The sequence below is a fragment of the Anopheles cruzii genome, chromosome 3 (genome assembly GCF_943734635.1).
Source record: "Anopheles cruzii chromosome 3, idAnoCruzAS_RS32_06, whole genome shotgun sequence".
Lineage (NCBI taxonomy): Eukaryota > Metazoa > Arthropoda > Insecta > Diptera > Culicidae > Anopheles > Anopheles cruzii.
Genome location: NC_069145.1, coordinates 46,340,944 through 46,365,489, shown reverse-complemented (window position 1 = coordinate 46,365,489; position 24,546 = coordinate 46,340,944). Strand labels below are relative to the sequence as shown.

The 24,546-nt window shown below is 47.5% G+C and overlaps 2 protein-coding genes across 5 annotated transcripts in view; one reads left to right on the top strand and one right to left on the bottom strand.

Moving 5' to 3' along the window:
• Window positions 1-22: 22 nt before the first annotated feature.
• Window positions 23-10,148, top strand: LOC128274117 (ATP-binding cassette sub-family C member 4-like). Of its 2 annotated transcripts, none has more exons than XM_053012208.1 (7): window positions 23-38; window positions 2,480-2,990; window positions 5,403-5,570; window positions 5,665-7,692; window positions 7,755-7,919; window positions 8,150-9,430; window positions 9,488-10,148. In XM_053012208.1, the coding sequence occupies exons 2-7, from the start codon at window positions 2,806-2,808 to the stop codon at window positions 9,774-9,776; spliced, it is 4,116 nt and encodes a 1,371-aa protein (XP_052868168.1). In that variant the 5' UTR covers window positions 23-38; window positions 2,480-2,805; the 3' UTR covers window positions 9,777-10,148. The 2 variants fall into 2 exon arrangements, with proteins under 2 accessions (XP_052868168.1, XP_052868167.1); XM_053012207.1 differs by lacking the exon at window positions 23-38 and adding an exon at window positions 2,138-2,274.
• Window positions 10,149-15,951: 5,803 nt separating this feature from the next.
• Window positions 15,952-24,546, bottom strand: part of LOC128274738 (RNA-binding protein Pasilla) — an 81,798-nt gene continuing 73,203 nt past the window's right edge. For all 3 annotated transcript variants that reach the window (XM_053013034.1, XM_053013035.1, XM_053013037.1), the window contains 2 exons: window positions 23,944-24,460; window positions 15,952-20,271 (listed from right to left, as the gene is read on the bottom strand). In XM_053013034.1, the coding sequence (XP_052868994.1) occupies window positions 20,009-20,271; window positions 23,944-24,460 (780 nt within the window). In that variant the 3' untranslated portion in view covers window positions 15,952-20,008. The remainder of the gene's footprint in view (window positions 20,272-23,943; window positions 24,461-24,546) is intronic.

Sequence of the window (24,546 nt, the reverse complement as noted above, 5' to 3'; positions counted from 1 at the left end):
TGTGTTTCTCCCGCGGTTCGGTGAAGATTGCGCGTACGGTAAGACCTCACTTACCCGGTCCGGATTTCGTATCGAGCAAAGTGTTGCGGCCAATGGTGAAATTGTGGTCGATCGGCACCACCGAGTGCCACGTGTGAATGGCCGCTGGTGGTGCAGAGAGAACATGTGCATATTATAATTTGTTTGGTCTCCGGCCGTCAATAGTGCGGTTGGGTGTTTTGACAGAAGCCGCGCCACCCAACCAGCTGAGAGTTCGCGTAATCGGGATCCGCGCCAACCTTTGGCGGTTAAGGCGCGGTGTTCGCCGTTTGACATTGGCCGTTCCGTGTGTTCGCCTATGATATAAAAAGACAACAAAAAGCGCCACAGGTGGCGGAATGTGATGCCAACTTCCCCCTCTTGTGCGGCTTACGACGAGTGTGTGTGTGCGTAACGGCGACGGAGTGCCTCCAATTTTGGGATGCGATTTTTTTCGACAGATTTCCCGGTTTGCTTCGATTAGATGTTTGTTTTAGTTATGCTGTCCGCTATGTTACTTAACGATCGCGCGTCAACTGCCACCGTCGGTTACTCGATTTTGGTGAACCTTAACAGTGACACACGATCTTAACTTGTTACGTCGGAGTCGTCAGCGCCAGAAATTGGCCGTGTTACTCCCGCGGACGGCCCCCCTCCCAGCGCTATCTTATCGGCCGCTTGACGTACACTCATGGTAGCAAATAAAAAATGTTGGCGCGCGCGACTACACACTGATTTGAGGCCCCGTTTTTTACGCCACACGCTTCGGTTGCACTTGAAACACGAAGCCAACGCACACATGATGTTGCGTTTTTCATGTTTGCCTTATCGAAACAGAAGAGTCAGAAATTAACCGGCCCAATCGGCGAAAGAATCTGCGAAAAATCTCCTCGTTGAAGCCCTCGGACTCTCTCGTGTCGTGAACGTACGACGGACCCCCCGGCTTAGGTGATTCCAGAAGCTTTGAATACTAGAGCCCCGCTAGTGTGTTAGGATCGCCGGCATCGACCGTCACATGTTGTGAGGCGGGGAGGCAAATTAATGCCTGCACCAGCATAGAAATGTGCATCGTCACGGTGTGATTACGGCAAGCAGATCATTCCGGGTTGGTTCGGGATCGGTTGGTGATCGTCAACATTTGCCGTTCACCGCGGAGGCACACCTTTTCCCCGACTGTACCGAGTTGTTGGTGTACATAATGATAGTGCCTACGATAGCGGGGCCCCGGAGAGTGTTCGCAGAATAGTCCTAATCACTCAAACCTCGGCGGCAGAACCTCTTTTTTACGTGGCGTGGCTCCACGCCTAGGATCGCCTAACAGGCGTAGGATCGTCACATGTTCAACGGTACAACGAATAGCGTGTAAAGTATCGTTTCTTATCAGTGCGACGGCAGCCAGAACCGAGCGGGTCGACTTGTGACGAGGTGAAGCAATCGGCTGTTTGCGCATGACTCAAAAACTTATTTTTGTTCCGACCCAGCAGCAGGACACACTCTCCCAGCCTTTTTTTTTGTAATCACTGATACGACGTCCTCCTCCGACACGTAACATATGGCGTCGATTGATTGAGTTCGTTATCGAATATCGTGACATCGGCCGCTTGTCGCCGCCGAGGCCGCCGCCAAGCCCGTTCCGACAGAGACCCGATCTACCGTCTGTGAGGCGGCACCGGGAAAGAAGACGCAATTACCTCGATGGACGCATCGACCAGTGCATCACAAGTACTGGTACGGTGCGGAAGGTTAATTAGTAAAGTTGTGAGCCACAAACCGGGTACGTCGGCGGTCTTGTACAAACTGTTCTGCGCTGTCCGTTGGGAGCAAACACTAGGGGTGGCCGTAATAAAGGTGGATCATTTAGTTTTATTTGCTCTTAAACACACACGCCGGCTAGAGAGAGCCAACGCTGTGGCCAGGTTTACAGATAAGGATGATCTTTGAGTGTACGAAGATGATAGTGATGACGCGTGTAATTCACTTAACGCAAAATCATCCACACGCAGCTTCCCAGTGTGCTGTTTGAAAGATTGCACAAATAAAGCAGCTCATTTCCGGCTTGCGAATATCTGCATATCTTACACGGCACGGCGCACGGAAGGTCTTAGATGGTAAGCGCGGAACGATACGTTCGCAGCACCATTCGTTAGTGAGTCGTCACATGGTGAAGTACGAACCGTGCCTTAGTTTTTCGAGCTCGTGTTTTAATTGCCGGTTATTTTGGAGTCCTCTATTAGTGAAATGCATGGAAAATTACAGGTCCACTCGTGAATTAGATCATAAATTAATTATAGTAAAGATCAATGAATCTTCTATTGGGTCGAAAGGTTATCATCGCGAATCGTGATCAGTGTCAATTAATGTATTTGTTGACTAATTAAAACCTGTAGGTCAATCTATAATCGATACGACATGCAGATGTTTCAAATGGCCACATAACGTATTTAACATTGTTCTTTATCAGCACGTAGCGGAAGAGTTGTGTGACAAAATGCAAGCGCTCTCCTGAAGCGAGTTTGATTGTGTTTCAGTGTTCAAATATTAGAGTCAAAGAAAAAGTACCTCATCTAGTGTTCTCGTTATCGCGTCTTCGCGCTGGTTCGTGTACATGTCCGTTAAAGTGCAGTGCAAATAAAAGATACCTTAAGACACACACCAGTTCCTCATTTCGGCGATAGAGTGTTTTATTAGCGTGGGTCGATGTTGTGAAACAACCAAGGATATGAAAACATTTTCTAACAGAACTGGGCGAAAACCAACCAAAGTGAGTGAAGCAAACCGTAGTGAAGAATGGAAGCAGTTACGCGAAAGCTGTCACCGAACCCACGGCAGAACGCCAACTTCATTTCGGTGCTGACATTCTGGTGGACGATCGATCTGTTCCGAAAGGGATACAGCAAGGTGTTGGAACTGCAGGATCTTTTCCGGCCGCTGGATGTGGACCGATCGGATGTGCTCGGTGATCGGTTAGAAAAGTAAGTAGCAACACCAAGGATCGCCAAACAAGGCTGATCGAGAAGCTGAACCATCCATCCGCCGTCGACACGGTTAATGATCGTTCTGTGATGAAAACGATCGTTTTTTTCTAATCCACTGTTCGTTGAAGAATTCTTGGAGCTTAATTTGGCCGACGATCGTATTCGGGAGCAACACTACGACCGCCACAACTTAATGTTTGGAATTAGAAGAAGGTTCGAATTGCGGTTAACAACTACCGTGACTTGGCAGAATCATAGATGATAAAACGCACATTACGATAAGTGACGATCATCACACCACGACTGCCAACAAAATGGCCAAGATCATTTTCTCTGCTGTGGGGAAGGAAGAGCAACGTTTCACTGGGTTTTTGCTGGTGGCAAAGTTTGTGATTGCTTGTGCCTAAATTTCTTAGCATAATATTGGTCTTCGGATCAAATCGACAGTATTCGTTGAATGAATTATGTTTGTTCAATGTCGCTTGAATGTCGTCATTTAGAAGACATTATTTACACATTGTATTACAGAACGAAACGAAGCTTATGCCAAGATGCCATGCTCTGTTCCGGACAAGTATGCCACTAACGCCGATGAGTAAACCGATTACGAACTCAATACACGAGGGCCAACCGGTCTCACTCCGTAAATGAAACTGAGTCCGTTCTCAATTGCAGTTTCTCGCGGCGGCGGCATGCGAAATAGTTAACGGTTGATGCTTCCGATCCCGACATACAATATTGCAAGGCGCTGAAAGGCGTCCGAAGACCGCTCTCTGACGATGATATGAATTGAACTTTATTGAAACTAATTGACTGGCGTCACGCGCATCATTCAACGACGTGAGCAGTGTTGGTGATGTTAAGAAAATTATGACGCTAAAACGAAACGTCAGCATTTCGATTTCGAAGCCTTCCGGGCACAGATCGTCGTTCGGTTGCTAACAGAGTAGGCCAACTGTCTAACCTTATTTCTACATCAGAAGGTTTGAAAAGGAACATCTAACTTAAAACATGTATTTTGTCATTTTCTGGTCAGCGGTAGTGTCTGTAATAAAAAAGCTCGTCCGCTAAACCGAACCGAATTTCCAATTCAATTAATTGCCTAAGCTATCTTAGTTTCAATGCAATCGACAAGCCGTTTTGTGCCACTTACCTAATTAACAGAAGCTTTACAAATCAATGGGCAGTTTCTGACAGTTGGTGGCGATCGATTAATTATGTCGTTCGTTCTACCGTATCGCTATCGTAGCTCGTCGTTAGCGACCACGAACCTAATGATTTGTAGCATTAACGTTATCATTTTCTGGATTGGTACCTGTTTTAAAAGTTATTCCAACGCATGGCTACCGGCAGTTTTCTAGTTCAGCACCCTTTTCGTACGAGATTTATGGTCTGTATCGTATGTCCCATCAACACCGTCATCTTTTTCGCGTCATGTACGCAAATGTTGATTGTTTGCCTGACCGTACGACCAGCGGCAACTGATGAGGCGGGTATGCTGTGTGAGGCATTTGCGGTTAACCCGTTCCGCGAGACGACCACCCTTCAGCGAAGGCAAAGTTGCTTCGTCATGGCGTTCCACGTGGCGTGTCATAACGTGGTGGGTCGGAACTGAGTGGCCGTCGGGATGTCGTTTGAAATAAGAAGATGCTCGCCGCGGTTATCTATCGAGATAGGGAAACAACATCGTTTCGAGTTTCCCAAGCTGGCGAAACAATTGTACAGCAGTTTTAATAATAATTCAGAACTTTGATTGCGGTTTAATATCATTTTTATCGAGATGTGGTATAATAAGTGCCATACGTGTTTATTTTTCCTCGTTGGAGAAGAACACGCACGATTGCACATTTTAATGTTAGTTTGAAGCAAAAAGCACGCGATTAATGATTATGCAAGAGACATAATAAGTAACAATGGCCGTTCTCCTCACCCCGTTTGCCGCAACATACCATCAATGGCATAATGATGAGTTCCAGTACCTTCCCGTACTCGTTTCCGGTGAGGTTCTATTGGACAATCGTTTTTGTGAAGGACTGATGATGATGACGATAAAGATGAAAAGTTCCATACAGTTCACGTGCGGTTCGGCCCTTTATCTGTTTTGTGGTTTCGCTTCCCGACTGTTTCATGCAATGGTACATGATGTCTGAGTACTGTTTGGGCTGGGTTTTGTTTTAATTAGGGTCGAAAAGAGTTTTAAAAGCTTAAAATGAGTAGTACATGATTTTTGGTCCGGCTTACGTGTTATAACGTTTTTGGTATTAAAACACACATAGCAGTATGCTTTCTTATTTAAATATCAATAAAAATAAACATGTTTAGTTTCTACACGCCGTACACTATTACACTGAAATGGAATACTTCAATCGTCTCAAATATCTCCATTATTTCTCTTCACTTTTTTCGCAGGAAATGGTTCGAGCAACAAGCCGGACCGGGTCGACCGTCGCTGGTGAAGGCGATCTTCAAGACTTTTTGGCGCGAGTATGGCGTACTCGGATTCATTACCATCGTCAACGACATCTTCATCCGACTTGCGCAACCAATCGTTTTAGGCTGGCTCCTCATGTACTTTCGGTAAGGCCCCTTCGGCCCCTCGGAGCACCTACAGATAAAAGACCGATCGCCTATCAACCCACGGTATTCACTCACCCGAACCTTCTCTTTTCAGCAAAGACACGGACGTAACCCGGGAAAGTGCATTCTACTATGCGGGCACGATCGTTCTGCTGAATGCGCTGAGCGTTGTGACGATCAACCAGTACGTGCTCGGAAGCTTCCAGAATGGTATGAAAGTGCGGATAGCGGTGTGCAGTGTAATCTATCGGAAGGCGTTGCGTTTGTCGCGCACTGCCCTCGGCGATACGGCCCCCGGAAAGGTGGTCAACCTACTCTCCAACGACGTGAACCGTTTCGACATCGTATCCGTGTTTCTACACTCCATGTGGTCAGCGCCGTTGTTGGCGATTATTATCGGAATTCTGCTGTACATCGAGATCGGAGTGGCCGGCCTGATCGGTATGGTTGTGATCGCGATCGTTACACCGATTCAATCGTACACCGGCAAGCTGACGTCGCGATTCCGGCTACAGACTGCCCTGCGCACCGACGAACGCATCCGGTTGATGGATGAAATCATCTCTGGCATACAGGTTATCAAAATGTACGCCTGGGAGCGGCCGTTCGCCAAGCTGATCAGCCACGCTCGCCGGCTCGAGCTGAAGATCGTGCGAAAGAGCGCGTACGTGCGGGGACTCTACATGACCTTTCTGCTGTTCACCACCCGTATGGCCCTGTTCTGCACGATGATGGCGATGGTGCTGCTCGGCAATCAGCTTACGGCCGCCCGCGTATTCGTCGTCGCCATGTACTTTGCCATTCTGGCCAACACGATGTCGGCCATGTTTGTGCGCGGCATTGCCGAGATCGCCGAGGCGATGGTGGCGATGCGCCGCTTGCAACGATTCCTGGAGTACGAGGAGAAGCTGGTAGAGGCGCTGCCGGATGCGAAGGAGAAGCTACTGTCGGAATTCGGGGCCAACGGGGATGTGGGCGAAAAGCAGAAGCTGATCGAAGCGGACAGTCAGTTACCGGCCAACGTTGCCGTTTCGATGCGAAGCGTAATAGCCCGCTGGGGTGCGGTCAGGAATCAGGAGCTGGGCGCGAAACAGAAGAGCAACGGCACCAAACAGCCCAATGGTCAGCTTGAAGACACGGAACCCGAACACACGCCACCGGCCACGCTCGCGAACGTAAACATCGACTTCCGGAAGGGCAAACTGATCGGAGTGATCGGTCCGGTCGGTGCAGGAAAGTCGTCGCTGCTTCAGGCGATCCTACGTGAGCTGCCGCTTGACACCGGTGCGATCGTATGCCGGGGAAAGTTCGCCTACGTCAGCCAGGAACCGTGGGTATTTGCGGGCACCGTACGACAGAACATTCTGTTCGGGCAGCCGATGGAGAAGGACCGGTACGAGTCGGTGGTGCGGGCCTGTGCTCTTGTGACGGACTTTGAACAGTTGCCCGACGGCGATCGAACCATGATTGGCGAACGGGGCGCTGCCCTGTCGGGTGGCCAAAAGGCACGCATCAGTTTGGCGCGTGCCGTCTACCGACGGGCTGATGTGTTTCTCCTGGATGATCCGCTCAGTGCGGTTGACGCGCACGTTGGTAAGCATCTGTACGATCTGTGCCTGGGACCACAGGGGCGACTTGGTGCCCTCAAGACGACCCGCATCCTCGTCACCCACCAAGTGCACTTTCTGAAAGACGCCGACTGGGTGGTGGTCATGAACGATGGGCGGGTGCAGGCGCAAGGAACACCTCACGAGCTCGCGCAGAATGGCATCGATTTTGTCGAGCTGGTGGAGAAGAAGGTGGCCGATGATGAAAGTTGTACCGAAGGAGGTGACACGGGGTCGGTCAGTGCGGCGGACAAGCGCAGCCGTAGAGATTCGCGAGCTTCGGCTCGGTCGGTTGGTTCCACGGCGAGCCTGGCGGAAGATGACCCCAACGGAGAGGCGGATGCACCGGTGCAAGGCAGCGCCATGGAGGGAACGTCGCGTGGAACAGTGCAGGGTTCGGTATTGTTAAACTATGTTCGCAGCGGAGCGAACTCCCTGATCGTGGTCGGCTTGTTGATCCTTTTCCTCGCCACCCAGCTCGCCGCCAGTGGAGCGGACTATTGGGTTGCCTTCTGGTGAGCCAACTTGTGTTTTGTTTTTCGTGGAGTTTGTGGTAATCATTCCTGTTTTCTTTTAGGACTTCGCAAGAGGAACAGAGACAGTTTCAGGCATTGCGACCGAGTAGTGACAATGAAACCGACAGCTTTGGTGAACAAGAACAAGGGACACTGCTCAGCACGGACCTCTGCATGGCCATCCACGGGGCGCTCGTCACAAGCATCTTTCTATTTGCCATTTCTAGGTAGGTATTCGGGCTTTTTCACTTTGAGTGCCGTTGCTGGCCGTTCAAACAAGACGATTTCGGTTCCGATCACATTTTGTCTTTCACTTTGCAATTGGTCAAACTTGTTAAAATTGGTCAAAATTGGTCAATCTTGGTCAAACATTTAACCGAAACACACAAATAATGCTCGAATAATCCTTCTGTTGTTCAGTTTTATTAACTAAACATCACCTTTCACCTCGTTACAGATCGATCAGTTTCTACCAAACATCGGTACGTGCGTCACAAAACCTGCACGACAGTATGTTTAACGGCTGCGTGTCTGCTCCGATGCGTTTCTACGATACCAACCCGTCCGGTCGCATCCTTAACCGGTTCTCCAAAGACATGGGCTCGGTCGATGAGCTGCTACCAAAGGCGACACTCGATGCGTCGCAGATCATACTCAGCCTGTGCGGTACGATCGTGGTCACTGTGATCGTGAATCCGTTGTTCCTCATACCGCTAGCGGTGCTCGGCGTCATCTTCGTCTTTGTGCGACGCATTTTTCTCAAAACATCGAAAAACGTGAAGCGTCTCGAGGGCATTACGCGCTCGCCTGTGTTTTCGCATCTGGCCGCCTCGCTGGCCGGTCTCCCGACGATCCGGGCGTTCGGGGCACAGAGTGAACTGATCCGCGAGTTTGACGCCCACCAGGACATTCACACCGCGTCCTTCTACATGTTCATCACCAGCAGTTCGGCGTTCGGCTTCGCCCTCGACCTGCTTTGCCTGATATTCGTGTTTATCGTCGTGTTTAGTTTTCTGCTTCTCGAGCAGAACATGCTCGGAGATCGTGTCGGTCTGGCGATTACGCAAGCGATGGCCCTCACCGGCATGATGCAGTGGGGCATCCGGCAGAGCGCTGAGGTGGCCAATTTTATGATGTCCGTCGAGCGGCTGCTCGAGTACCGTGATCTTGCGGCGGAACGGCAACCCCCGAAACCGGTCACACCCGGGGCGAGTTGGCCGGAGGCCGGTCGGATCGAGTTCAAGCGGGTCACCTACCGATACTTCGACGGGGCGCCGCCCGTTCTGCGGGATCTATCGTTTGCAATACGGCCCAAGGAAAAGATTGGCATCGTTGGACGAACGGGTGCGGGCAAATCGTCACTCATTGGGGCCCTGTTCCGGTTGGCGCAGGTTGAGGGTGAGATTCTGATTGACGGTATCGACACTGCGTTCATCATGCTCGAACAGTTGCGCTCGAAGGTGTCGATCATCCCGCAAGATCCAGTTCTGTTTTCGGGAACGCTCCGGCGCAACCTAGATCCCTTCGAGGACTACCCGGACGTTGAGCTGTGGGGTGCACTGGAACAGGTGGAGCTGAAGGAACTGGCCAACACTCCGGCCGGCTTGCAGATGGCCGTGGCGGCCGGTGGTTCCAACTTTAGTGTCGGCCAGCGACAACTGATCTGTCTCGCCCGGGCCATTTTGCGCAACAACCGTGTCCTGGTTCTCGATGAAGCAACGGCCAACGTTGATCCAACGTAAGTTTTTAGTAACGTGAGCTCAGCAGGTTCACTAACTTCACCGTTTCCTTCCAGAACCGACCGTTTGATTCAGGACACGATACGGTACAAGTTTGCCGACTGCACGGTACTGACGATCGCCCATCGGCTGAACACGATCATGGACTCGGACCGGGTGCTGGTGATGGATGCGGGGCAAGCGGTCGAGTTTGGTACACCGTACGAGTTGCTACAGCTTCCGATCGGCATTTTCCGCGACATGGTCCAAGCGACGGGTCCGGCCGAATCGGAGCGTTTGGTTCAGATTGCGCAGCAAAAGAACAAACAACAACAAACTTCCATCGTTACATCGGACCCCGAGTGACACGGTGTATGGTGGCTCTCAAAGCGCTCATTTGCGCTTACGCCGCCGGAAGTGTAAAAACAAATCTCACGTGTGGTACGATGAATCTACGTGGCAACCTAGCACTGGTTGCAATCCGCAGTTGCGCGGCCAATCTTCGTTTGTACAAACGTTTCCATTGTATCCGGTCTACTGTAAGGTGGTAATCGATCTGCTTTCGATTCATAAGTACAATGTACCAGTGCCAATGTAGCGATTTTTGATCGAATGTTGAAGAGGAGGGTTGTTACTTTAAATACGTACTGCTACGGATGTACGGTGTTAACAAAATAAAACTTATTTTATTACGCATATTATAGAGCATGTACTCGGTACAATAAAGCGATTGAAGACGAATAACGGCCTTTGCTGCTTTATGAACGGCTTTTGTCGCTCATTGCTGGTCTTTCTTTATGTAATTGTTGAAAGTGTTCTTAATTTGGGTAAGTATTTTGCCACTTTAAAGTCGCAATTGCAAACATAAAACATTGTTCCACCAAAAGTAAGCTGGGCATGGAAACGATCCCAGTAGCGCCGTTCAGCGCGTAGCAACCGAGTTGCGCAAGCAAATCGTCGCGAAGTCCCGTCGATTGCCGTGCAAAGCAAAACCCAGGAGAACATGTCTACTGGTAGGAAACATTTAAAGAACAAACACACCCGTAGCATGGCTGCGGCCGTTCGGTGTTCGGCGGCTATCGCGATGTGCTACCTGCTGCTCGACATGGTACCCGGATGCTGCTACTGACAGCTGTGCGACGATGAAACTCGCTTCCGATAACGACTACGACGGAGCTTCGTAGTGATTGATTGGAAACGAACCTCATCGGAGCTTGGTGTAGGGCGGAAAGAGGTGTAAAACTTGCTCGGAACCCTGCCATGCGCATGGTGTCCTGGTGCGTGCGTTTCAAAAGAGCTAGAATCATCGTCGTCGGGCACTGATCATGCAGTTATGATACAAAATATATTCTTTTTGTTACTGTTTGCGAATCACTGCGACCAAAAAGAAGACACCATGATCTTCTTGTAGACTTCCTCCTTATCAGCAATATCGCCTTACTCACCTGTTGTGGAATAAAACAGAAGCATTTTGGAACACGAACAAACACTGAAACTTATCAACAAACACGGTCGAGTTAATATAGTTTTTAACCTAATTGAATTTATTTGAAATGATTTTGCGTCTTAAATTCTCTTTTATTGTGTTACCGTCGCCTTTGTCGCCTTCACATGCGCCTCCCTTCTTTCCTATATAATAATTGAACTAATTTGACAGCTTCCGGTCATGTAACACTCACTCTCTAAATAATCCTTGCGTGTCCTTGCTCGTCGCGGGCGCAATGGCACAACAGCACCCAGCTTCACCCAGCATTAGACCGTTTTTGTCTCATCATCGATCTGTGTTTTTCATAATATATTTACTTTTCTTTTGTAACTATTAACTAGGTTTTTTTAGTTTTCTTTCTGAAAAGAATGCGCGTTTGAAAAAACTTTCGTTTCGATGCGCCATTTGCCCTCCGCTGCCGCTTGAATGCCGCTTTCGTTTACTCTAGAGTTTTGCATTTTGAACTGCAGCTTGATAAATAAAGATGTGAGTTTTCCAAGTGTGCGTTTTTTATGATTTCTTTTGTCCCTTTTGTCGTTCATGTTTTACAAATATGCTTTAAGTGTGTTATCCAACGCAGTTCGCAGCGGTATATATAACTTCTGCACACCTATAATATGTGAGAATTGCTGTTTTGTTTTTCGTGTCGACGGATAGGTTTTCTGCATGTAGTTGCTGTAGTTAGAATAATCTTTTTTTGCACTTTTTCTCAATCTCTTTGGGCCTCTGAAACACATTTGTTTTGTTTACTTCGATACTCCTTTTCTTGCTCGGAACTCGGAATTCTACAGTCAGTGTTCCGAAAGTATGAACCCTTTTCAATCCACACGGCCATAGAGACGCGTTGGGTCCGACGCTCCGAAATGTGTGTCCGACTAAAACAAGGACAGCCAAATACGAGAGTGAATTGGTATCAGGATCAGATTGCATGCAATAATGAGGGATGGCGTTTGAAATGGTGGCCTGAGAAAATCTGACCGCTACCAGCGCCGTTCCGTTTCTCGAAGCCACCCAAGTTGTTGGTCACCATCGAGGTTATGCGAGAATGAAAGAAAGGAAACGCAAAACAGATCGTGTACACGCTTTAAGGGGAGTCACTAGAGCCCGTGTTTTGAGAGAATATTTGCGGGGCCTAGTCGGGATGAGCTCGACCCAACCACATCGTCAAGTGCGTGTACTATCTTCCTCTAGACCCGATAGTGGGCGTCGATATTACTGATCAAGCATCTTGCACCGAGTCCGTTGCGCGTCCAACGATCAGATACATTCGCTTCACTCGGCACCTTGCCATTCACCTATGATCGTTATCGAGCTTGTGCCTCTTGTCATCCTTTGGCCATACGCGTTGTTTAAATTTCCTTAATTCTTTTTATTATTCACCTTTCGTCTATAAACAATTCTCTTGACACTATCTATTCACTTTCATGTTTTGTATTTGCTAATATACTTTTTTTGTTTGTTTCGTACTAAACTTCACTTTTGCCCCCCTCACTGATGCTTTCTTTTTTGCTTTCTAACATGTTTGCCGCCTATTCTACATCCTTTTTTTTGTTCTTTATCTTTTTCAACATCATCAACATCCTTCTAGAATTAGTTCAACTAAGGGGAAAGGGTTTTTCTTGTTTATAAATCAACAACTTAATGGTCGATTAATGGTTTCTTATGAATCACTTTTATACTTGGGCAGCCCCCGTCGACCCAACTGGGACCCCACTCATTCTGCCGCCGTATGCTCGACGTTCTTTCGAGGTGATTTCAATGCAGGAAACGAGTGAAATATCATGCAACATTATACTGGGTGAGTGTAATGTACTTTCCGTTTGCTATTAATTTGTTTAACGTCTACTAGAAAAAGTTAGTTCCGCCCTTTCGGACAGTAGGAAAAAAACGGAAACAACGGAACCGAACCGAACGATGGAAGGCGTTTAGGTTATGTTTTAGTTTTGTTGATTTTACATGCGTCCTCCTGAATTACCGTTGGATGGGCTGCATATTGGTTTGTTAGTTTGTCATTTTCCTTTGTTGGTTTCGTATGAAAAGATGGGTAACAACGAGAACAGTTACATATTAAGACTAGCCGCTGCTGTGTGTAGGAAAGTGCGAAATGGGGCCCTTCTAAGTGTGCCATAGATTGTTGCGATGCTAGTGGTGTTTAAAAACGTCGGGTAAGGACAGGCTAACAACTCTAGCAGGTGTCCTGATTAGTGGAACTTTCAGTTCCGTTAAGGTTTAAGATTTAAGTACTTATAACGTCGTTCCGCCCACTGGCCACCAGCTGCCCATTCTTTTGATGGATGATCTTCAATCAAACCTTAGCTGAAAATATTGTCTATCATTGTAATGGTTTGTTACATTTTACTAGCATAGATTTTCTTAGGTTTTACATGAGTGTTTTAAATTTAATGATAAATAACATTTCTCTTTGTTTAGTAGTTTCCTTTTAATTTTTTCATTTTTAAATTATTTGTTTTTATGAAGCAGTTTCCAGTATGAGTGGTTCGTGAAAGGAACTTCAGAACTAACGGTTCTGTAGGGTGAACAGTTTTTTTTACATTCTAAAAGCATATAACAAAACGTTACGCGTGGGCACGTAACGGAAACTAGAATTTGAAACGCACAGGTACATCTATACGAACGTAGAGGAGCTAATCTTTTATGAATAACTCAATAACTGATTCAAACTATGTGACTTAACCGTTATGGGATCACTTCTTTTACTCAAAACCAACGACAGTTATTCTAATAGTCCTTCAACCGTTAGAGTATGTAGAGTGTATTTGAAACGCGAATAGGTGAGAGAGTTTGTGCCACTAACAGGAGGTATGAAAAGATTCTCAGCTCCATTCGCTACCGCCAAATATGCGTTCCGTTGCAGCGTATTCAATTGGAAAGGCTTCTTTGTTGCTTCCCTTCGACTAATTCGGTACGCTGTAAGAGTTCTTTGACTGTGTATGTGCAAGAGAAAATGAACCCCATCATTAGTGAGTTCACTACATTTCACGTCCTGTCTCTTCCCATTTACTACGCTGCTGCGAAGGACTTACAGGAACGTGCAAAGCCTGTGTGTTTCTGTGTCTTTTTGTGTGTTTGTTTGTAGTTAGTTTATAACGCTTATGGTTTTGTAGAGAAACTTTAAGAAATCTTTTTTTATCTGAAGAAATGGTTTTGATTTACATATTTTAGGATTCAAACGGTCTGCTCACCTTTGCCGGATGTCACTTTCATCACAAGCAATGTATTCCGTTTTCCCCTTTGGCTCTGGTCCTGGTTCTGACCAACTTTTTCACAGAAAGGAGAAAACGTGAATACTTTTTGCTTGCTTCTCGCCTTACCATTGCCCAACTTGTGTGTGACGGATGAATGAAGAGCCTTTTTCGAATTTCATCACATGACTTTTTTATTCGTTGATAGCATCTCAACGACCTGCCGGGCCATCATTTCATTGTGGTTATCTTTCTACTTATCATTATGCTTATTATCCCCAAATGTTCTTCCGTTCAGTCTACTAGTATAGATTTCACTACAGGAAACACCATTTTACAGATGTTGAGATGGTTTATGTCGACAGCAAGAAAGGTTATAGAAAGAATGCGACGGTACCAACTTCGTCGGGGGAACATTGTGTACTGCGCGTAAATGTGTATATGTGTGTGTGTGTGTGTGTGTGTAAGTGCCACGTGAAGTTATATAATGTTCTTATGTTAGAAAAATACAATTCTTTGCAACGTTTAATTGTTCACTTTTTTTTGTTTAGTTTAACGGACGCTTGTGTTTGGCTATTTTGTGAAAATATTCACCTGTCTGCTTTTGTAGTTTGATTTTTTGTTCATTTTTATCATTTATACTAGACTCGTTTATTTATTTATGCTTTTTGTTGCTGCTGTTAATGATCAACTTTATACCCAGATCGTACGCCAAAACCACACCTTTCTCGTAGAACAAATGTAGGACTAGAAAGTGTGGAAAACAACCTAATATGGAGAACGATTTTCAACTTTCGACTGCTTTTGATGTACTGGATGGGACTGATGGAACGTGTCGTGATTTAATGGTTGTGATTTTGAGTGTGCGTGTTAAAGGGCTTGATTTTTTCGAGTTCTTAGAGCCTCGTTTTAGTTTAATGGATAAAATATGTAAAACTTTTAAACTTTAACTCCGTCTTCGTTACTGCCCGGTGCTCTTCGGAGAGGATCCTTCAAAAGGATCATTTGGAATCGTTTTGATTGTAGGACACGGAATGGTTAAGAAGAACGCGTTTCGTTGATCAATTAGAAAATTAAGTGGATCGGTTGCTGCAAATTATCGGGTTAGTAAATAATACGGGGTTTCAATAAAAGCAGTACGACGAAGGGGGAGAACCGAAGCAGAGAAGTCGCTTTTCTGAGCGAAAGTCGATATTGTTAGTAGTGTTTGCTTTCATTTATACATGCAACAAGTAACAACAATAGATTCATCTACCATCACAACGTTACACATGCCCGATTTCCTACTGCATCTGACGTTTGCTTAAAGACATTTGTTTCTATACTATTATTTATACACTTACTTGTGCGGTAGGCATTCGGATCAGGTTGAATACCGCGCTCCTTCTCATACGCTTCTTCTGATAGCGACTTGCCACCGACAAAGAGTCGTGCTGGTGTGTTTCTCGAACAGGTTCACCTCAGATACACGTTTGTACTATCGATTTCTAAATTAATTCATTTCATTTCCAGCTATCCTGCAAGCCAACTGCTGAACTGAATAATATGGAGAGAAGTTTTTTTTTTCGAAAGACAACATAAAGCCAGAACGCACCAGACTGCAGCTACGAAGCAAATGGGCAAACATTTGATTCAGAAAAAAATTAAAATGAAATTCCAAAATGAAACGTTGAACAAAACTTTGAAACCAAACACACAGGACCCCGAAGCAGCCCGAACCCACGCGACGCCCTGTGAAACGATGGAAAACATGAAACCTACAAAAGAAAAAAGCAACAAAAGTACTTGGAAATGACGACAACAAAAAAAGCGAAAACAAAAAACACATCAACGACCAATAGAGATAAAAAAGATAAATCCCGTTTATAGTTGGTAACTCTTCCCATAAATTGTCTCATTATATTCATTGTATTTTCTCTACATTTCGATCTTATAAATCCCTTTCGTCTATCTGTTTTGCCTCTCTGTCCCGTGTTCACATCAGGCCTTACCACTTTCTCCACTAATTTATTACCACTCCAGTCATAAAACGGTAACGATTGATTTTTTCTTATGTCCTGTCCTGTTTTGAAGGATTTGATTCTCTTTTTACTCTTTTCGAACTCGTTACACACGTTATTCGCTTCACCATTTTCCGCTCTCCTTTCAACGCGTTTTCCCTTTCAACTATCAAAACTATCGGAGTGTGTGATGCTTTTGTTTACTACCATCTCCGATGCTCTGCATGGTTTGTATTATTTTTCCTATAAATATAGATAAACTTTGAATAAAACATAACACAGTTGAACGGTAGATGTTACGAGTGAATGCATGCGTAATCTGTGTATCATGTGTGTGTGTGTGCTCGTGCGTGTTTGTGTGTGTATGTTGGTGATGTGTATCGTACATGGGGAGAAGGTGTTGTAGCTTTAATGGTAAGAGTTTTGTTTAGCCATCCGCACGGATCCTTTCCGTGCGCTGGTGACGGTGACTGCTGATTGACTACGTTATTTGGAACTAGCGTACTTTTTTTGTATGTCACACAAACGCGGTGTCAACGGATGTTTCGAACATCCGGCACCGCGCGTTGGCGTTGATCACTCGCGCGAACGCAAGCGCAAAGAATAACCCGTCCTTTACTTATACTTCTTCCGCCACATACTTTTCGTCCAACTATTATTTTATCTTTCAGACAAAACGAAACCAATAGTTGTTTTGATGGGTATGCTCGGTTTTGGTAACTGGGAACGAAGAACACTTCTAAACCTATATACTCCGCTGCGCCACGCTGTGTAGGCACTACTCCTGTGGTGTCGGGATGTTTTTTACGCGCTTACAAGAACCAACGCTCGATCGCTCCATCTACCCCGCTCTGTACCCGTTTCCGTTGCCGGCCACGATGGAGATGAAGCCTGACTTTTGGGGGGTGTGCCACACTCCGCCCGATCGAGAGTATCCTGCGAACGGTGGCGACACGTGGCGGTGGTGGTGTGGAAATGGTAATGTACTTTGCGATTTTAAATAGTGCACACAAGAACAAAACAAAAACGAAAAACGAAACGAACAATTTATCGATCACGTCGCTCGCAACTACCAAAACGGTGTGCGGCCACACGCTTGGAAGATGAACCCACGGCACCCAGTAGCGTGGCACGTAAAAATCAGCATGTCTTTTCGGGGAGTCCTCCTCACAGAGACCAGACCAGACGAGAAGTTAGAAGTTAGAATCTTCACCAGATTGCTGTTGCTGGTCGCCGTCCGGGAGTCGAGAAGCTCGCATCGAGTGTAAGCTATGTGCGCGGTGTGAACACGGTAGTGTACATTCATCGCGCTCTCTGTCTAGTGTGTGGTACCCGTGACAGGGCATTCGTCTTTTTGGTTTTGGTTAAGATATCTATACTTTTCTGCTAACACACACACCCTCGGACTAATAGTTATATGCTAACCTAAGCTAACCATCGCCCTCACTTAGCCTTACCGCGATATATGTTGGGGTAGCAAAACGAACGAAGTAAAACGAATTTGTCAGCGCGTCAGCTTTTGGTTGAGTTGACCCAACACAAGAACATTAACATTAACCGGAGCCAACCGATCGCCGTGTTTGTGACAGAGAGGCTACTAATGATGGGGCTACGAACGGACCTTCCTCAATGGTACTCATTATCCTAGTGCATCACCCCCCCGAATGGAAAACTAACAAGAAATGGGGGCCGCCGGCCGCACGTGGCTAAACAGTACTTTAAATCTTTCGTTTTGCCTCTACTACTCTTCACAACGATGGTGGTTTACACTTAGAACACTAAAACAAGGTGTAAATGTGTTAAACGATAGAAATGAATCTTTAGGCCTGGCCTGAATCCGTGTTCGCGTTCTTTCATCGATGTCGATGTCACTTGTGGGCTTTCGAGAAAGTGGAAGACGGAAAAAGGGGGGAGGATAAAACAACGCCGGAAAACATCCGAGGATTGAAAAACAAACGAAAACTAAACGTAAAACATCGGAGGTGAGCTACGCTTCATTCGCTTCCGATTCGATTGAGGGAATAACAATAAAGGATTTCAGGCAACAGATGGTAAAACAAACTAGAGCTACCTACGGCACTAATGTAACGTCAGCTTTCAAATTCCCTTTCGCGCGTTCCGCTTCTGGATTTCCCTTTTCGTTAACACAATTTATTCCACAATTCCCGACGCCCTGGGGAGCAGTTGAAGAAACAATAACGTTTACGATAAAATAAGACACTCTGTGTGATGGTTTAGCATCTGGCTTCGTGATCGTGATCTATGGCGGGTAAATCGCTGAACGCATCGCCGCTCCTGCCTCCTCCAGCCGATGGTTCCGGCCGACGATTACGAAACGTGTTTGCAATTCTTTTGCCACAACCCGGAGAGCGATATGAAAAGTGATGTCAATGTAGTGTGTGTGTGTGTGTGGCTAGGATTTGGTATTCGTAACTGGCATGGGGACCCGTAATGTTCCCGTGGGACAACTGGGTGTAAAATATAGCCCGCGCACGTGAAAAGTGTACGGAATCGTAACAGAGTCCGGCTAAGCATGGCGCGCTCTGCTCACTGTGGTACTAATGAAATGATTTTTGCTAATTTAAGGAACACTTATCGTTCGATGTGGTCCTGGTTTCGTGCCGGGGTTGACCGTGTCCCTCCGGCTCGGCATCACACACACATGGAGATGGGAGGCTTTGACACCTTTGAATTGGGTATGCCGTTGCGATTTTAACGCATGGGATTTTGCCATTTTCATAGTCCTCCTAGGTTGCGTTTCGAAACTGAACTCATGGCTTCGTGGACCGTTAAGCCCTCGTGGTTCTTCTTGGCTGAGAACTTCTTTTCTTCCTGTACAAAAATTCTACGACTAAAAGGTTTGATTATGTCCCCGTTTGTCATCGGCCTTTTGCTGATCGTTAAAATTGTGTATGTTGTGTATTGCATGACTGCGTCTGCATATTTGTGTGTGTGTGTGTGCTCTGGGGGTTTGTGTGTTGTTTATGTAGCAGTCGCACGGATCGATTAGTCTAGTAAAATAACGATTACACTATACTTAACTCATTACTTTGCCCACTTCTTAACGATCATTTCAATTATTTGCTTTACTATGTTTGTTTTTTGTGTGTGTGTGTGTTTGTCTCTGCGTTTCGGTCAACCATGCAAACATTAGATATAACTAGTTTTATGCTCTTCTTTTTTATCCATACGCACGACGGCACGCATGAAAGGTAATTTTTTTGTAATTATTTTTCACCATTACGGGTTTTCCGTTTCCGCTATCACAACGCGAAATCATTGCACATTTCCTCTTCGATAGTGTGCCTTCCTAGTTTTGTTTCCCGTGTTTCCTCGCTCGCAACTCATTCTCCAGTTTTAAACCGTGGCACTGCCTTAAACTCAACCTTTATACCGCACCCGCTGTCTAACTAAAATGGCGCGCACCGCCGCCGATGCCGGTTATGCGCGGTTAAAATGAATAACAATCTTTTCGAAACGTCCCTGTGATGTGGCGACAACAAACGAACTACGACGTAAACACGCACACTTTCCTTCTTTCGGTCGAGTTCGTTCGAATGTGCAGAAAAATGTGGGAAAAATGTAACGTGGACAAACAAAAACCTAATAAACGAACAAACGTACGAACACGGGGGGAGAAGCTTTCTTTCTGTGTGTGGTTGCTTCTTCCTACTATGTGATGTTTTATTCCCTTCCGGTTATCACACTGCGCTTTCTGAGAGGTCAAGCTCAGATTAACGGATGCGCTACGTACAGATGAATGTTGGCCTTCATCAAATCATCGATGGCTGACTGCGGCGGCGGGCGGCTTTTCCTGCCTGGCGCCGTCAGAGCGACGGCGGCTGCTGGACCTGCATCGTCGTCGGGCAGCTGTGCTACTACTGTTGTGGCCGGCATCTTCCCGTAGCCCTATTGCGTTACGGTGGCCACGGAGGCCGATGTTTTGTTGGCTGCGGCCGCATTCGCCGCTGCCGCCGTTTGGCAGGCCCGCTTCGTCTCCTCCTGGCTGATGCGCTCCTCTATCAGATACTGCGCCACGTTGATCGCGTTCGGCTGGCCGGTGATGGTGACGATCCGGTTGCGCGTGCCCGGCGCAAAGATGCCCTTTTTCGAGATCTGAATGTTGGCGCCCGATATGTGCTGAATTTCGACCAAACTACGGCCGGCCGGTCCTGTGGTGGGTTTGGGGTGAGAGAACAGAACACGTTGGGAGATTAGTTCGCGCGTACGTGCATTCGGTGCGCCCAATGGTCACTTTCCCCATGCACTCGGCGCAGTGGGCAAGCAGCTGTTGCACAGCCAAAACGGATAGTGCGGACTTATATAGTAGAAGCATTTCCCATCACCGGTTAGTACTGCATAGAGCGCCCTACAGCCAGTACAGATTAATGGGGCATAGGAGAATCGAGTTCCAGAGAAAAAGCTTGACCGCAGCACCGCCACCACCCCAAAGCACAGTGAAGTTGACCCACGGAGCGTCGATTGAGCAATTGACTGACACAAGAGACATCAGGACGGGACGTTTTTATGAACAATTTTAATGTGGACAACTAAACAAGCGGAACGGAAGAGGACGGACTTTATACCCAACAACCCAACCAAATGTTACGTGCGTCCTACCGGAGAGTCAATGAAGGAGGTTAGTTTCCACCCGGAGACAAGGAGATGAACGGAGACAAGAGTACGGAGACCCGAGTGCAGAGTTGGTGAGTTTGTACAAAACCGCATCGAAGGACATTCGCTTCGCCACCGCCACCACGTGTGCAACACAATCGATGAGGAGTTATTTTATTGAACAAACACCGCCCAGAACGCGGCCAAAATCCAATCCCCCCAGAGATGGTGCTGCTGGTGTGCCGTTGTGTGTTTCATGCTGTCGAACATGCAAAAAACAAAACGTGCAATGGAAAATGTCCAACATCTTCCACACGTAACCACGCCGGAACTGGGAAAGGGCCACAGAGAGAGCTTGGGTGGTTCAACAAACGGGTTGCGAAAAACAAAACATAAAACACTCGTCGGAAATGGGTCAGCTTCACTGTTGTGGTGGGGTCTCCGCCGCCGGGTTATGGGATTTTCCCGCGACCGGACGACCGGAAGGAAACTACTACACAGAGTCAGAGTCAGAGTGACATAGAGGTGTTGGTTTGGTTTTTATATAGCACAAGCAGAGGTAGGCAGAGGTTGTTGTTGCGATTGAGTTAGATGAAGTGTTGTTTTTTTTTTGCATTGTTTAGACGAAAGTAAAAGGAAACATAATATTTCTACATAAACATAGTACGAGGATAATAGAAAATAAATTAAAGTGGTAAATACTTGGCGTGGGAATCAAAAAATGCGGCCAGATTCGGTCTCGATCGTCGCCCGTTCTCACACTTCTCACTCTTCGCTCTTGTGCTCAGTTCCATCTTTAACCTTCTCTCTGTCCGTGTCCCCCTCTGTCCGTCTCTCCTTCGCTCAGGATTATCACACTGTGTCATTTGCTCTACTTCTTTCGTCGTTGCCACTTTTTGAGTGCTCCAGTGTGGTTCCAGCAAGTTGCCGGTACCCCCGTGAGCCATGGAAACCTGCCGATCGATGCATCACTGTGTGGTCTATCAGTCCGTCCGTTGTCCGTCCGGTCTCGAGTGTTTTAGGGACCTCCTCTGTTCGTTACACATCTATTTTGTACTAACAGCGGCGACACTTTGTGGTCTCCAACTATGCTATGTTAACCTCTTTAACCTAACCGTTTTAGCAGGATTACGGGTTACATCACCTAACAAGCTAGCGAAATAACAAAAAAAGCCAACAAAAAAGAAAAGCAATGCGGAACTCGCTTCAGGGACTCCTTGTAGTGTGAACATTTAAAAAACCAATTAATTTGGAGCGGCAAGTTGCAATGGCAATCGAAATGGCAATCAAAACGCCCGGCTGGCGACTAAATTTACTGTTCTGTTTTCCTTTTAATGGAACTCTGCTAAGCTCTGCAGAACGCAGCTACACACTGCCTATTCTAGTGGCTCTAATCGCATCTTCTAGCTATCTCAAGTGCGCGAGACATGATGTTTTTTTTTGTTTTTATTAGTTCATGTTTGGCAAGAATCATCAATCCATTCTCACACGGGGTAGTCACAAGTGGGTGTCAGGTGTCAGGTGTGTGGGTCAGTAGTAGTAGCAGTAGTAGTAGTGAAGGTAGTGGTAGTAGTTGTTGGTGGCGGTCTCTTAAAAGTGATGATCGATTACGCTTTCGACCGAGCTCATGGGATATGCGCATTGCAGAAATGGCGTGTATGCCGATTGCAGGTAGGGATTACCTGGAAGAGTACAAACGTTTATAGGGGTCAAAATGTGATCGTGACTCACGGGTTGTGGGACGAGCGAGGGGCGAGGTGGAGATAATTGAATGGCGAAGAGAGTTGGTTTTTGCGTTGTATTCCTTTTTGTTTTGTTTTGAATCTCTTTTTCCGGTCTGCTCCGCCGGTATGAGAACTTTGAGGTAGTAGAGATCGAGAGATGCACTATTTATGCACGTGATCGCGACACGTTACCGGCCACGATCGGGGGGCTAAAGAGACAGGCTTTTACGTAGTGAACGACGGTGAGGTACTTGGAAAGCAATGACGGTGGATGTGGGATGTCGTATACAATTTGTACAGCTTAAAAATGGGCTTTTCGATTCTTTCGACACATTCTTCCGTTACCCACGATGGGGTGATCTGATGATGAGAACAGATTGGGTGGTTGTGTTTACAGAAGAAAGTTGGAACGATCTTTACAAGGTGGCCGCATAGATTGAAGTTACTGACTCAACTGGAGCAGAGACAAATTATGGGACAGTTCCGGGCGTGATGAAGTGTGAGGTTGATGTGTCCCTAGCATGTTCCGTTCGCGGTACTATCCCAATGTAACCAGCACAGTATGGCAAATATACAGTGTATGGTGAGTGTGTGGTGAGCATGATCGAGTGAATGTGTGTGTGTGTGTCTAGTACCATCACGCGGCGGCACGCGGGCACGAATGGCAATGAGCTACTTGTGACATTGTGTCGTTATGCTGTGCTGCGCCGGATCGAGAGGAATGCGGTTACGATCTTGAGCTCGATCGGATTCAATTCACGACCGAAAAGCCGTGCGGGGCTCGAATTCGAAGTCCTCGGACGGAGACGGAGCGACTTAGCGACTTGGCGGCTGCCATACGTACGCGTACGCCCAGCGGTCGTCGATCGGCGTGTGTGATGATGATCCATTGTGGTCTTTTTATAGCTAGCAGCCATTTTTTAACCTTGTCCCGTGCACAACGTTTATTTTCGTGTGTCCACTTTCGGGCGGCGCGCGGTTGACAGAAATGTTACAAAAGACCCGCTGCTGACCCGAGAGAGGAGCTGGTGACACACACGATGCGATGCGGTGAGAGATGGGCGATGATGGGCGAGAAAGTGACGTTGGCAGGCAACAGAGACAGAGAGGTGGATGTTGTTGGCCGGGTGAAGGATCCTTTCCCGTGATGGTGGTTAGTACTGTAATGGCGGTGGTGGTCCGTGTCCCAAAGGCAGAAGGCAGAAATAGGATGCCGCGTTAGGTGAGTGGAAATGTGAAGAAAGCAGCGTGGAGCGGTGGTGTAATGCATGTGGAGTAGAAATGAAAAGAGAACAAATCGGAAGCCAAAAACACAGGAGGGGAACGCAAAAAAGGGACATGAAGTCGGGTAATGAACGCAACAAGGTTGTGTTGCGCGTGGATGTTGATGGGTGGTGGTCATCTGGGATGTTGTACGTGTGAGTGTTTAGGTGTATGTGTGGGGATGGCAAAAAAGGGGCGCACACAACGGGGGGCGTAGTGTCCCGGTACGCGCGGCGTACTTACCGAGGATGGCACCCACGATCACCTCCGGGATCTCGACGTTCTTCTCCTTGCTGGTCGTCATCTCGGCCGGGGTCGGGCTCTTGCTGAGCGACCCGAGCGTCTGGGCGGCCGCGTTCAGGGCGCTCTGGTTCGAGAGGCCGAAGGCGTTGTTGTTGATCGAGATCGGGGTGGCGGCCTGCGTGCCCGGATGGCGGAACGGGTCGAACGTGGTCGGATCGTAGCGATCCATGGCGGTGGTGCGGGGCGTCGCCGTGCCCGCCGCCCCGTGCAGGTACGACTCGAGGCTAAGCTGGCCGACGGCTCCGTACACGCCGGAGGCGGCCGACGCCGCGGCCGCCGCCGCCGACGACTGCTGCATCTCCGGCATCCCCAGGTAGCTGAGGGCGGCCGCCGTCGAGTGCGTACCGTTCTGCAGGCCGACCCCGATGCCGAGCACACCGTACTTGGCCAGCACACCGAGCGCCGCGTGCACCTCACCCGTAGCCGTCTCGGAGTAGCCGGACTGTCTCATGGCACCCTGCACGGCCGGACACACCCGGATTGGGGATTGGTCGAAAGTCGATTAACAAAACGGACACGGACAGAAAAGGAGACAGAGAGAAG

What these genes read in the sequence shown, in the direction of transcription:
- LOC128274117 (XM_053012208.1), top strand. Translation starts at nt 2,806, where the DNA reads ATGGAAGCAGTTACGCGAAAGCTGTCACCGAACCCACGGCAGAACGCC. An exon ending in CTCGGTGATCGGTTAGAAAA is followed by an intron (nt 2,991 to 5,402) that starts GTAAGTAGCAAC and finishes CTTTTTTCGCAG; the next exon opens with GAAATGGTTCGAGCAACAAG. An exon ending in ACGGCCAACGTTGATCCAAC is followed by an intron (nt 9,431 to 9,487) that starts GTAAGTTTTTAG and finishes GTTTCCTTCCAG; the next exon opens with AACCGACCGTTTGATTCAGG.